Source organism: Poecilia reticulata, chromosome 16 (genome assembly GCF_904066995.2).
Source record: "Poecilia reticulata chromosome 16, P_reticulata-male-v2, whole genome shotgun sequence".
Taxonomy (NCBI): domain Eukaryota; kingdom Metazoa; phylum Chordata; class Actinopteri; order Cyprinodontiformes; family Poeciliidae; genus Poecilia; species Poecilia reticulata.
Window position 1 is genome coordinate 7,000,348 of NC_088845.1, and position 14,066 is coordinate 7,014,413.

The window sequence follows — 14,066 nt, forward strand, 5'->3', positions numbered from 1 at the left end:
TCTTAGGTTTGGCTCTATTCAAACACTGCAGTAAACAAAGAAGTTAAACCTGGAACTAAATATTTAACACGGATTTCAGGTCCTTTAAAAACAAAACAAAACAAAACAAAGAATATTTTCTTTAAGGCAGAAATGATGTTAGTACTACTAGTAGTAGAAGCCATAACATTAGTTAAAAGGTTTCCTTAGACTGCCATACTTTTTAGGTGGTTGGGGGGTTTTTCCTTCACTGAAAATGACATATGCCTCAAGAAATACATGTTGCAAGTCATAGAAATACTCTCCTTTCTTTATTTGACATTAAAAATCTATGAGGCATTCAGAACTGCATGGCCGAGAGTGAGAGCAGCCCGTTTCTCACAGGATGGGCGACTGAACTTGGTTCAGACTCAATACATCCTCAAGCTAAATTTCAGAATAGTAGCTGAAAGGTTCTATAAACTTTACACATCATCATCGAAGTTCAGATTCTGGGAGCAAATCCAAGGTTTCTGTATTTCCAAAATGTAGGAAGTCGAGGTAGGAAAACTTAATACCTTCAGTGTGACAGTAGATGTTTTGTACTTAGCCTGACCTGTACAATTAAAATGCACTGAAACCAAACAGGAGCAGTAGTTGTTTATCCTATGAAGGTTTTATTTTGAATTCACTGAAATTAATGTCCACTTTGGATCACTGACCTGCGAAAAGGCCGACATTAGACTGGCGGGATTCGAAGGGACACCGAGCCTGTCCCACTACCTCCTCGCCCTCCTGCTCCAGGTTCGACATCTTCAACAGAGAGAAAGCTTGATTAATCAATCAGTCAAGTTTATTTGCATAGCACATTTAAGGAGGAAGGCAGTTCCAGCTGCTTTACATAATAAAAATTGAAAATGACAAAGTTATAATGAGACCACATACAAAGTTTTAGGGCTGGGGGACAAAGACTAACATCAGCACAGCTCTGCACTGTGGCTGCAGCACAGATGGCAAAGAATCAATTTGTCCTGTATATCAAAAGTCTGAAAGAAATGTGGTAAAACATGTAGCTGAATATAAAGGATGAGTACTAAATCAATCTGCGGTAGTAAAAGGCAAAACATGCACCATAAAGATTAGTTTTATTTGATGCATTATATGTGGGTCGTTTCCATAAAAGCAGTGTGTGCAGGTCCTGCTGCTCAGGCAGACAGGCCAGTTTATCTCCCGGCCGCAGATATTAAGCTGCTATTTTCCAACCTGCTGTTAACAAGGTTGTAAACTTCAAATACGACAATGCATGAAACCCAGCAGTGTGTGTGTTTGTGGGCTGTGAAAGCTAAAGGAACACAGAGCAGGTTTAACGCCCTATGTGGCAGGAAGGTGACAAAAATATACACATACTGCACATTAGTAGCCCATTAACACGTTGGCTTAGTTTGTCATGTAAATCTGATCGACACATTTGTGTAATTACTGCTCTATTGTTATTCTTACTGCAGATTAAAATAATTAATTGAGGTTCTATAGAATACAAAGGTTATGTTTCTGCATTCAATATTTATAAAACAAAACCAGGACTGTGGAAACAATAAAATAAAATAAATAAAATAAAATAAAGTGGATGGGCATTGTGAATAGTGATGTTTAAATTTGGTGCAAATCATAACTTGGATCTGACAAAGATGTGCTTTAGGTCACTGTTTTGGTATTTTATCATTATATGTAATTAGCATTAGTTTAACTCAAACCAGTTCTGCTGTTAGAACCTCAAAATAAAACATTTGACATCAATGCGCTGGATAAACACCAATAACAATGTGAACTAGACTTAAAAATATATGAAATACAAGACAAGATCTTCACCTTCATCTCTGTCCAGCTTTAAGAATTCCAACTGCGTTGCAAGTTTGACTTGTTTTGATGAAAAAAAAAAAAAAAAAACGTACTGCACTATTTCCAATTTTATTGCACTCCGCTCCACTGAAGCATCAAAGGCAAACTTTGATTGGATTTGTTGAGGTTTTCACAAAACCATGTTTCAAAGTTGCAGAAATGAAACAAAATATATACCACAGATTTCCTAATGCTTGATTCCAATGTTCAGGATGTAGCAACAGTTAAAGGGCAATTGCTCACAACTGCAGCAATATCTAGTTTGTCCTCTGCAGAGCAGCTTTACTGAAGACGGTGAAGGTCAAGGTGCTGGTGTGTAAATCTTTAACTTCAATCTAACAAACTGCTGCTATTTGAGTGTTAATGCTAAAACAAAGGCAGGATCTTGCAAAAACATTTATACACCTTGAACGTCACCAATTTCCCACATTCCCACATCAAATTTCAAGATACTTGGGATCAAACTCAGAGAGTTGGAGAAACTCTCACTGCCCCCAGTTACAATTTATAAGGCTGATTTGGTGTTTCAACATGTCCGCTCCTCACGTTAGCAGCATTATGGTCTGGTGGAAACATGTTTATTTAATAAGAAACACTTCTAAAGGTGCACTGCTTTAATGGGAAAGTAAAAGAATATGGTTCCAAAGTTGTTCAGAAAGTGTGGTGTGCACTTCAGGACAACTGCATTCTGCAGAGCTAATTAAAACCATCGATGTGTTCCACGAAATAAAGTCTAGCAATATTTAGAAAGTTAGGAGAAATATTTCAATAAAGACAGAAAGTTCTGCAGTTTAGACTCCAACCTGCTGTTTTTGAAGGGATTTTTCCTTTTTATTGAAACAGGAATCAACTGTATTACACAGACTTCACAACGACTCAGGGTTTAGTTAAATAAAAATAAATTCAGAAATTAGAAGTGATAGTTCTGCACATTTGTGAAGACACCGCAGGGTCATTAGACACAGCACAGAGGAAGACAGACGGTTGTAACGCTTTAAGATTTTGTTTCATCATTAATGCATGCTGACGACAGCCTTTCTGCTGTCTACACACCAGCTGTCTCAGCAGCCTGAGCAGCAAAGCTGCCTATTCATAGACAGGCATCCACTCATGTCTTTCACAGCCACACAAATCTGATCCAATCCCCCACTCTCCTGCACATGTTTTTTTTTTTCTGTGCAGTTTCAGGAACAGATTCCTTGTTATGATTTATATTTCTTCCCTCCTTCTCCAGCAGTCTGAACAGCCATCTCTCCTCCTTTTTCAGACGAAGGAAACAGATGAGGGGTGCGAGAGGATGTTTTGGTAAAGCTGTAAATCAGCCGCTCTTTTTTATAAAGGGAGTCTGTGGCAGGAAGATGATAACGTGTGAATATAGGTCGAAACGCAGCCCTTTAAACATTTTACATCAACTTCTCTGCAGGACCGCTGGCACATCTGAGCCAGAGTTTGATTTTGGAGAGCATTCAGGTGATGTCAGCCTGTGGAGAAGCTCTGCTTACTTCATAATCCCTCAGACTGCTCCGGGAATCGGATCAAAACTATGAAATGTTGACACTACGACCTCAAAAAACATGTAGAAAAAGTGGTAGCTTAAAAAAACACCTTCTTTAAAAAGTTTAACGGTTAATATTGACTAATTTGGAAAGTCTGTAATACATAAGTAAATGGGTGTACTTTATTTACATGATGTGCTGTGAAAGAGTTGAAAGAACCCGTGTAAAACTGAGGGAGAGTTTTTTCCACTGAAGCAGACTCGGTGCTAACCAGGTCTGGCTCTGGAGCCAGTTCTTACCTTGTACTAAAAAAACTGCAAAAAGGCTGGAGTGGTTTTCCGTGACAGTCAGCTTGAGCTACTTTATCACATCACTAAAAAATGTCTTTTAATCCTTTGCTGTGTTATGAAAACTGTTTATCTATGCACACCGTACATATCAGTATCGCTTTAAGCTAATGTCTCAATATCACCGACTTAGTTTGTAAATGCTGATCTAAGCAACCTTTGGGATTTATGAGCACACTTAGACGTCTCAAACTTTGATCTCCTGCCTCAGTGTTTCACTGGAGCACTACAAACCGGGTCCAGAGTACAAACAGTTTAAAGAAGGATTTATTTACACACACAGAGTTTACAAATGAGCTCACAAACTGTAGATTCAGCTGTAAAAAAGTGATTTTGAGTGCATGTCTGTGTGGTGCATTGACCAGAAATTATATAGTATTAACTTCCCAGTGACCCCCTTAAACTCTACTGAGTCAATTCATCACATTTTCTTTTTTTTTTTCTTTGTTTATAGATTTACATTTTTGCAATTACTAATTTTAATTTTAGAAATTTCCTAAAGGTTACTGGTTTAGACCAAGGCTAACAACTGTATGGTTGCTGTGTTACTGCACAGAAATAAACAGGAGACATAATAATCTGAACAAACCTCACCTATCAAAACCTGTCTGTGCTTTATTAAATTTGGCTTTTTAAATACATAAAATATGTGGTTCTGTTATGAGTTAAATGGTAAATTGATTATATATGTTGTTCAAACATTAATAAAATATCAAGAATGGGGTCAGGACTGAAGCAGAGCAAACATCAAGTGGAAAAAGTGGAAAAAAAAATGAGGTTTTTTAGGATTATGTGTCCAAATGGATCTCAAGGGTTGTAAGTGTGAGTTTTGCTTGGAGGACACTGGAGGGTTAAAAGAAGGAGAACATGAAACAGTGAGTGTGTTTTCTTTCGATGCCAATGCAACATCATGAAGCAAAGTGTTTTTAGTGTTTTTGTTTCAAATTAGGCCATTAAAAATAATTTAGCTTGGCAGTGTTCATGGATCTCTCATATTTATTGGTTTTGGTCCATATATTTTCATCAAACTCTGATGAACCAGTTCCCAGCAACACTGTAAAGATTTAAGTGGCCTTGCACTGCCAGAGTCACTACTTATGGCAAAGAAAAACCAAAGAACAGAATCTTAGAAACTGTCAAAGAAACAGCAGTAGCTGCACACCAGCTGTAAATCATTACCTACAAGAGATTAGGAAGATATCACAATTATGTTAACGGGTGCCGTTCTGTATATTTTCAACAATATGTGCAACGCCATCCTCAAACCTCAGTAGATGAGGTAAACTGTTTACTTTAAGAATTGCTGAGATATGAGTGTGTGACTATTTATCAAGAAAATGTTCCAATCCATCTCACTTTAGGCTTTCATTCAATTTGTGGCATTTATTGAACAAGTCTCCCTTTATTCCATGACTTCAGCATTTACAGCTGGGTTGTCTCAAAGCCAACCTTAAGGCACAAGGTCCTTTTATTTACTCTTCCACAGCCTGTGGGCTTGATAGCTCATGGAATATCGCTGCCAGCTATACTCAGATTAATAGAGAACGCTTGGAGACAAATCTTCAAATGATGAAGATGAAAGACAAGCAAAGGTAGCTTTGTTACACCTGGAGACATGGGGCTGCAGATGGATCTCCAAGGTATGAATATAAAGAAGATTTTGATAATGAGAACTTAATATAACTATTTATCCAAAAATATTTATTTTTGAAATTCATATGCATTATAGAATGTGATTTAAATAGTAGGTAGATATGATATATTTAGTGAAGGGAGGTTCAGCAAACAAGTTAGGATTTAATATTCAAGAAGAGACAAATCCACACATTAGGTAAGAACATAATCATACACAAAAATCCTGATTCTGTACATAGTTCAGTTTGTAAGTCTGAGACAGTGTTGGCACGATTAAAGCTTTCCATTCAAAGTAAAATATGACCGTCTCAGGATTTATATTCTTCAAGCAACAGTTGTAACAAATAAGGTTTACAGTGTATGTTTAGAAAGTTTCATCTGTTGCACATACATGTATTTTAACCATTGCATTAGTTCATATCTTTCTTTTTTTTATTTATTTCATATTAGTTTCACACAAACTCTTCTTCAGTATTATTAGTTACGTACAAAAACGCTTAAATCTCACTTATGTTTCAATCGATTATGATTTTCTGACAAGCTATATTTTTTACGGTAAACTAGGAGCAGTTTAAAATAAATAACTTTAAATCATTAGGTGTTGAAGTAGAAACAAAACACCAACATGGTGGGCATAAATCAATGACTGTACATTAACGTTGGTAAGAAACTTTCCATGGCAAACGTTTCCTCAACCCAATATAAAGTTAAATATTAGTTTCACGCAAACTCTTTGCTTGTGCCTTTGATTCACTTGTGTAAGCTGGAAAAATGAAAACATCCTTATATGGGGAATCGTAACTCAGACATTTTCACAAATGCTCCATGCTGATATCTAAAATAAAATAAAATAAATAAATAAATATATATATATATATATATAAGCTGAACATTTCCTACCTTTACTATCTACTGTGAAATACCATAGTTTTACATAATTTTATCAACAAAACATTTTTATTCCAGTGAACTTCTCAACTTCCTGGTAAAGCCTCTGGAGGCTGGAGGAAGTACAGATTCTCACCACCTCTAACACTTTAAACTGGGAAAATCCACTGATGATGTGGGAGAATTAAATTTGAACTGGGAGTTTGGGGTTTTTTTTGCGTTTTTTTGTTTTTCAGTCTCCTTTGCACAGTCAGATTTACTGTGTTGTATGAGTTGTACTCCCTCTTCTAATGCTCCGGCATGAATCATAGTCCAGACGGGTGATGTCACCTCCAAGGCCACGTCATGCTGGATTTCAGTCAGCAAAAATCAAACCGTAGGAGTTTTTCACAGAGAACTCATCTAGGGATGGTCTCAAATTAAAGCTAATTTATTTCATTTAACCAGCAGCATCTGTGGTTTATTACAGGCATGATCACTGGTAAATAAAGCTGAGGTGAAACTGGCACAAACTTGCTTTTCCCACTCCTACTTTTTTCTCCTTCTTCCTTTCCCACCCTCAGCTTCATTGTGCCAGAGGTGTTAAAGGAGCAACCATCAGCGTATTCTGTGTTCTGTCAACAGATTGCTTCTCCCCGTGTCTTGTTGAGCCAACATATTTTTCACCAACATAAAATACAAAACGTCAGCTGACCATGTAAAACATAAATATGACACCCACAGTGAGTGCTGTGTGCTCAGTGCTGACCTGCTGCTAATATCGAAATAACCGCTTGATCATTTTTTTCAGCTAAAAACATCTGATGCTTCATATATGCCAACAAGAAAGTCTGTTGATGCCAACACTTGAGAACAGTTTCTTTGTATAAGTGCTGAGTTTGTGTTGGAATCCTTCCTGTAAATACATTAAATCAGTTGTTTTATATGCACGTCGTCAATGTGAGCTCACAGCTGTTTGGAGGCTGAAGTGCTGATTGACAGAGTTTCTTTCAAGATGACAAATTCTGCAAAGACCGTGGGTCGACCTCACTTTGTAGCAGCTTCTGTGGGTGTCGTATCACAGGAGATTTATTATAACATTAGCTTTTGTTGCTCAGGTCTCCCAAACTATCAAGATGTCCTCAGTTAAGTGGGAGAATGTTCAAGCTGTCTAATCTGATTATAACAATAAAAACCTTCCCTAGTTCCTTTTTGAGCATTAAAGAGATTTTTCTATAAGTTAGTGTTAATGTAATATGTCAACAGACTTCAACTAAGCAGCCTTTGGATTGCAAATTGTATGAATGCCTTTAAAACTATGATAGACAGGCAGGTAACCTTATGGTGAAATCAGTCAAAGCTCTCTTTAAATGTACAGGATTAATTACACTTAGAGTGAAGATTGTTATTAGAATCATTTTATAATTGCATATAATAAAATATGGCATTTCATTCATTAGATTAAAAGGTTACATCAGACCAATTAAAAATCACATTGAAATACAGAAATGTAAGTTTGATGAAAGTATGATGTATTTGTGGCCGTCAGCTTCACCTGCCTCAGTTTCAAACTTGTCCTTGACAAAGATGCTCAAAATGGGTGAGCAACTATTTACCAGCTAATTTCAAGATAGATAAATATGTAATAACCTTTATTACAGAGGAAGGTGATGACATCTCTACCATAACAAATAACATACAGTGTTACTGAGAACAAGACCTTCAATGCGTCTACCATGTTTTTTTTTTTTTTTTTTATTATGCATTACTCTATTTTTTCATTACCTCCTCAATGTCCCAGAAGAGCCTTGGAACAAACTTTTAGGCACAACCTTACTGTCATTACAGTTAATTTCATAAGTGATACTTCATAAGCTTAAAGCAACGTTGAATCTTTAATAGATTATAAAACAAGTTGGCACAGAAGAAAGTAAGCTGACTTTATACTTTTATGTATAAAGTCATACATTGCATTTTCTGATATAGAAAATGCATTTTGCTACTTACTGCTGGGTTAGTGAAGTAATGTTAATTTCATCTGCAGTGTGGATTTATAGTTTTGCTCTAAGCTCTGTGTTTTGCTTTTGCAATTCTGGTTTTCCAAACATGGCTGCAATTGGTGGACAAGACCTGCTTGTGAAACAACTTTTGCATTTTTAAGGTCTTTATTTAAATACAACTGAATAATATCTTTTTTTTTGCTTTGTTTTAACAGTGTTTACTCTAAAATAAGAAAACAAACCATATTTTCATAGAGACTTAAGGATCCCACCAGCTTTTTCCTATTTATGTATCTAAAAGTAATCGGGTCGCTGGCACCATATGGAGATTTGCATTGCATCGGTCACAGAGATGCACAGCAGTAGTGGTGATAGTTAAATAAAAACAAGTAGTTTGTCATAATGAAGCCCTTTACTAGACAGACTTTATCATCAGATTTCAGTATTAGTTATTGCTTTTACCCAATCTATAGAAAACCACAGCTGTGTAGAAACTAGAGGTTTACAAGTGATTTGTAACTTCTCATTTGAATGCAACAGGGCACTTTGATTAAATCACTTTTTTTTTGTATTTTAGGCTGTAAGCTACAGATGATCAAAAGAAATCCTGCTTCTTTAAAAGCACTTGAACAGCCAACATACATTCAAACTGCACGTCAGACACTTTTTAAGCGTAATTATCCAAATCAACGTTTTTGCAGATAAACTGTCTAAATTGGTTCTTAAGTGTGCTATATTTATATTTTTGTGCACACTGTGATGCGTCTGTGTACATTTGCTTAAATCTGCAGTATTTTGCCAAAAATCAGTCTCCGTGCTGCCTTCTTTGGGTTGAATGTTGGCTACTGCAGTTGAATTTTCCTACTGGTTAAAACGCTGCAGCTCGGTTGACGTCTACATCACAAAATTTGACTGAAGGTAAAGTTATGCTTTCATAGAGGGGTTAATTATCTACTTTGTGAACCATCTTTCTTTCACTTCACTATCAAATAAAGGCCACGAGAGCCAAAAAATGTGCTTTGAACATGAATATGCAATATATAGTATTCTCTAAACAAAAAAGTTCAGATATAATAAAAATGCTTCTGAATCTTCATCCAAAACTGTCAAAACTTGCTTGTCAGCTTCACTATTTACTAAGGCAAATTGATGAACATCAACCTTGCTGCTAAAAGTTATGTGTCAATAGTAGGTTTGTACCAATGTTTATATTATTGAGTTGTCTAGAGGAAGTTTATACTCTATTATCCAGCTGTATTGTTGTAACTTTACATTTGCACGGAAATGAACCCGTTGTATCCGTCTGTGATCTGAACACACGAGTTATATCATGGATAATGGTATTTTCACATAAAGGCAGGGTGACACTAATGTGGCAAAAGTGTGTCATTTCCATTTAAAAAGAGGAAAAAAACAAATAACAGTGCAACTGAGAGCATGCAAGGACACCGCCACAAACACAGCGTCTCATTATGGCCCCAAAACGATCACTTATCTGTAATTGAGGCCAGCAGTCGGCACGCAGCGGTGCAGTAACCTACCTTATAGTTACGGCAGGTGGGATTGAAGGCATTGGTGCCACAGGCAAACAGAGTCTCGTCATTGCGTGGGACCAGCACTTTGATGTAGTTGTAACATTCATCCTGTCAGGAGGGGATAAGCTCAGTGTTACTGCAAAGCAATAAAATCAAATGAGGTTTTAGCAAGTTCCTGCAAGACACAAACAACTTTACTGCTTAACAGCACATTATTCTAATCTTTAGACTTCTTCGTGCAAACCCTCACTGTGCTGAAAACAGACTTGGGCCAAGGAGGACCGCAGGAGAAATCAGACCAACAGCACAAGTAGAGAGATGAAAATATATTTCTCTAGATGGTGATACTCACGCTGTTCTTCCCTCTCACAGTGCACTTCGCCACATCCTTCGTCTTCCAAGTCAGTTTCTGGAAAACAACAAGACAGCCAACTGTCAGCTCGAAGACGAGACTCTTTCTCACCATCTCAGCTTCCGTCGCTCCCAGTCATTCAAGTGCCATTACGAGACCGCTGTGATAAAAATCTCATTAATTTCAATAAAACTGTTGTGGGGGAAAAACAAACAGGGAAGTATCAGGGACCCCCGCAGTGCCTGAGCGGCTCATCAGTGGGCAGCCAAACACTGTGGCTCCTCAGAGATAAAAATCACTCGGAGATAAGAGCGAATCCGTGAGGCTGCGCATACAAGAGAAACAAAAGACTGCAAAAAAGGAAGCTCAGATCACTTTACAGCCTATATGAAGAGGAGTCAATTAATCCCAATTAACCTTCTGGCCAAAAACAAATTAAAAACAATCCTGCCCTCCATCTGCAGACATGAAAACAACTCACACTTTCTGTATCACAGCCTCATACATGCTGAGCTGGTACAAAAGAGATCCAGCAACTTGTTAACAAGCTTTGCCAGCCGAAGGATTAAGGCATTCCTTACGGATTTACGGATAAAATTCTCCCGAACCTCCTGCGTACCTCTGAGAATTCAAGCACTTGTCTACATGTCTGTGTCAATTAAGCTCCATTTCTGCCAACATCTCATAACAATATACCATCAGACAGAGTTTGATGCCTTCCTCAGTGACATGATAGGGTTTATTGGAACAGCCCCAACCATGAAAAGCCATTTTCAGCCTGAAGGTTAAAACTGCTGCTGCTCAGTCTTTTAAATATCCCTGAATTTTATCCACGATAAAACAAACCGATTTCCCGGAATCCATTTAAATGTGTTATAAATACTTAGCCTCCAGTTATTATGCAACTTCACATTTATAATTACTTGTTTTTGTGGAAAATCAGTCAAACAGTTCAATTAATCTGTCTTTTCTGTGGAAACACCTCACCCAGTGGCACAACTACACATTATTCAGGTGGATGTGAAAAAATAAATCGGCGCCCCTCCGAAGGAAGATTGAAGGAATGAAGGAGCGTGGAAAACATACGCTCGCTCATAATCATCTCCCCCCACCCCGGAGACGACGATACGTGAAGGGTAAAATTCACTACATTTACCTCGTTATGTGTGCGAGGTGAAGGAGCGTTAGGCGCGCTGAAGTGTATGGGAAAACATCATCGACGCGCCGCCCCCTACAGACGGGGTTTTGACGCCCCCTCTGGTGCTGCGCCCCTGCGTTGCATGCGCCGCATACCCACTTTTTGCGCCACTGATCTCACCTCATGTTTGGTTAAAAGATAAAATATGCTTTTATTAAAAAGAAAATCTCACAACCAGCAAATTAAATGCTGAAGGATTTTTAAAAATATATAAAGAGAATACCACTTTTAGATCCTATTCCCGAGTTCTGGTCAACATCTTTAGATTTCATTCTTTCTTCTGTTTGTCTTGAGATTGGTATGAATAAAACAAAATTGCAGAAGAAAAAACAGAGAATGCAGGTTCAGCTCTGGTTCCAGACCGATGTAAAACAACATGAAACCACAAGGCTCCTGTACTTTGAGTTAATATTTATTTAACTCCCTGCTGATGCACAAAACATGAGAAACATTTGCAAAAAAAATCAGTTTATAATTTCATAATTGTTTTCTCAACACAACTCTGACTCAGTTTTGTGAAGAACTGATAGAATTCAGTCAAAGTCAGCATTATGGTAATACTTCTGGTCTCCTCTAAGCTCGATTTGGTTTACTAATAAAAACATACAGCCACTCAAACCAGGGGAGATCAATGAAGGGGAGAACGTGAATGAACGTCTGGTGTGAAAAATGAAGAGGCGGTTGAAAATGAGCTTGCATAAAGGGAATGGATCTGTGATGAGGACATACCATTTTCTGGTGGTATGAGTCAGTCACACACTAATGATCTAGCCGAGATGGATAACAGAAAGAAAGGAGAATGAGAAGGAGAATATGGGAACAGGCTTTATAATTTTCCACTCAGTTGCTGCCGCTATATATTGGAGGCTGGAGAAGTCTGAATGAATGAAAAAAAAAAAGCATCACGTTCAAACATTTAATACTAAGCTTCTCGCATAAGGGGAGAGCACTGCGGTGCTTAGAAGTTCCCATTTTCATTGTGCAACAGCCTTCACCCAAATCAGCAGCTTAGATCATCCTTGACATCAAGTGGTGCCCTTATCGAAACAAACATTCATGTTTGGGGCTAATCTAAATACAAGCAAAGAAAAAGTTCAGACCTCAGAGAGCCTTTATTTAAGTGCAATCATGTTTGACAAATGAGATTCAGATAGGGGAGAACAAGGCACTGCAAAAGCAACAACAACACAATTTCATTTGTGGTAGACGCATGTCTGGAGAGAGATTGCTTAATACATGAATGAAAAAGAAGGCAAAGGGTAGAAAATATTCAGGCTCAAACATTACCAGAACTTGCTTTTTTGTGTAAACAGTGCGGTTCAGAAAGAAAAAAGGAAAATAAAAGTCAGAAATGCTTTGCATAAATAACTCAGGACGCTCCATTCCCCACCTTTAGAAAAATCCACTAGTTATTTTAAACACACAATACTACGCTATTGTTTTGCACATCAGGAAAACATGTCACTGAGATACTATTATTAATACTGTGATGATAATATTGATGACAATACATCCCCATCTTCCTCTTTTATTTCTTTCCCATCATTACAACGACCCCACCATTTCAGGTGGACTTTAGCATCTCAGCCACAACAATCAGATGCAATGTGGGCATCAACCATTATTTAAGTTCCTCCCTCCAACTAGCTAATTATACTGTCGGCATGTAGATTTTGAATGCATGGTGTCTACAATACAACATCTTACTAAAATTGCATTAAAGTAATCAGTTGCAATATTGCAAACTGACTGAGGAATGACAACTGTGACTTGAAGCATTATGAAGGTCAAAAGCTACAAGTTGTCCAGCTACAATTTGCTAAGCCAGTGTTTAAAACATAAGGTCTATTTTCATATGCATATGATTTACACATGGCATACATCAGATATCATGTGTGCATCATACATTTTCCTAACTTATTGATGTTTTAAAATGACGTTCACAATGGAATCATTTAAAGCAAAGGTGAAGGTTAAGCAAACAACACATTTTTTTTGTTGACATTAAACTGGAACAGCACTTTAAGATAAATTATCAATGAATAATATCAAAACAGGGAGCAAAGATGCAAACAGTAGCCTAGCACTTCAAGCAAATTGCTTCATATGAATACATGGTCAGCCAGAGCTATTCACTGTAAGAAAAGTAGATACTGCAGTAAACGAAACATCAAAAATACTAACGCACCATGTAGTCTTAAATGCATGTCGTGCCAATTCCAATTTTGGACACTTAATGGCTAAAAATGACCAAGCGTAGGTTAAGGACTATTGTTGTAAATAATTCTAAAAGATCATGAAATCAAACACCTGAATGTCAATCTCCAAGTTAAAAAAAGTATTTGCAAGACGAAAATAACTAACCCAATGTGTAATACAAGGGATAGAGAATCAGCTGTAAAAACTGAAAAATAATTTCATATACATTGTATCACATAAGGCAAACCAGCAGAAGCAGATTTCCAATCATGGCGGTGAAAATATTTTCCTACCTGCTGTGGGATTATCTGCTCAGACGAGGTGCCAAGATTGATTGCAAAAACATGGTCCCTGCAAGAGAGAGAGTCAAGACAAAACACAGTCATCTCCTCATCCCTTTATTCATTCTATAAGCTTTCTGAATACAAACTTCAATAATATTTTGATCTCAGCAGTTCATCCACAAAAAAAGAAACGAGCTTTGATTTCATTCAAAGAGATTGATCCCAGCTTCACACAAACATCATCTAGAAGGTGAAAAAAAAAGTTTGGCTTCAAAACCTTACAAAAGTTTCCCGAC

The 14,066-nt window shown here is 37.3% G+C and overlaps 1 protein-coding gene across 3 annotated transcripts in view; it reads right to left on the bottom strand.

Annotated features, from left to right (window-relative positions):
- The window catches only part of sema6cb (semaphorin 6Cb), a 163,273-nt gene that overhangs the window by 49,793 nt on the left and 99,414 nt on the right, over positions 1-14,066 (bottom strand). For all 3 annotated transcript variants that reach the window (XM_008430892.3, XM_008430890.3, XM_008430893.3), the window contains exons 7-10: positions 13,780-13,837; positions 10,090-10,146; positions 9,744-9,845; positions 681-771 (exon numbers count right to left, since the gene is read on the bottom strand). In XM_008430892.3, coding sequence (XP_008429114.1) covers positions 681-771; positions 9,744-9,845; positions 10,090-10,146; positions 13,780-13,837 — 308 coding nt within the window. The remainder of the gene's footprint in view (positions 1-680; positions 772-9,743; positions 9,846-10,089; positions 10,147-13,779; positions 13,838-14,066) is intronic.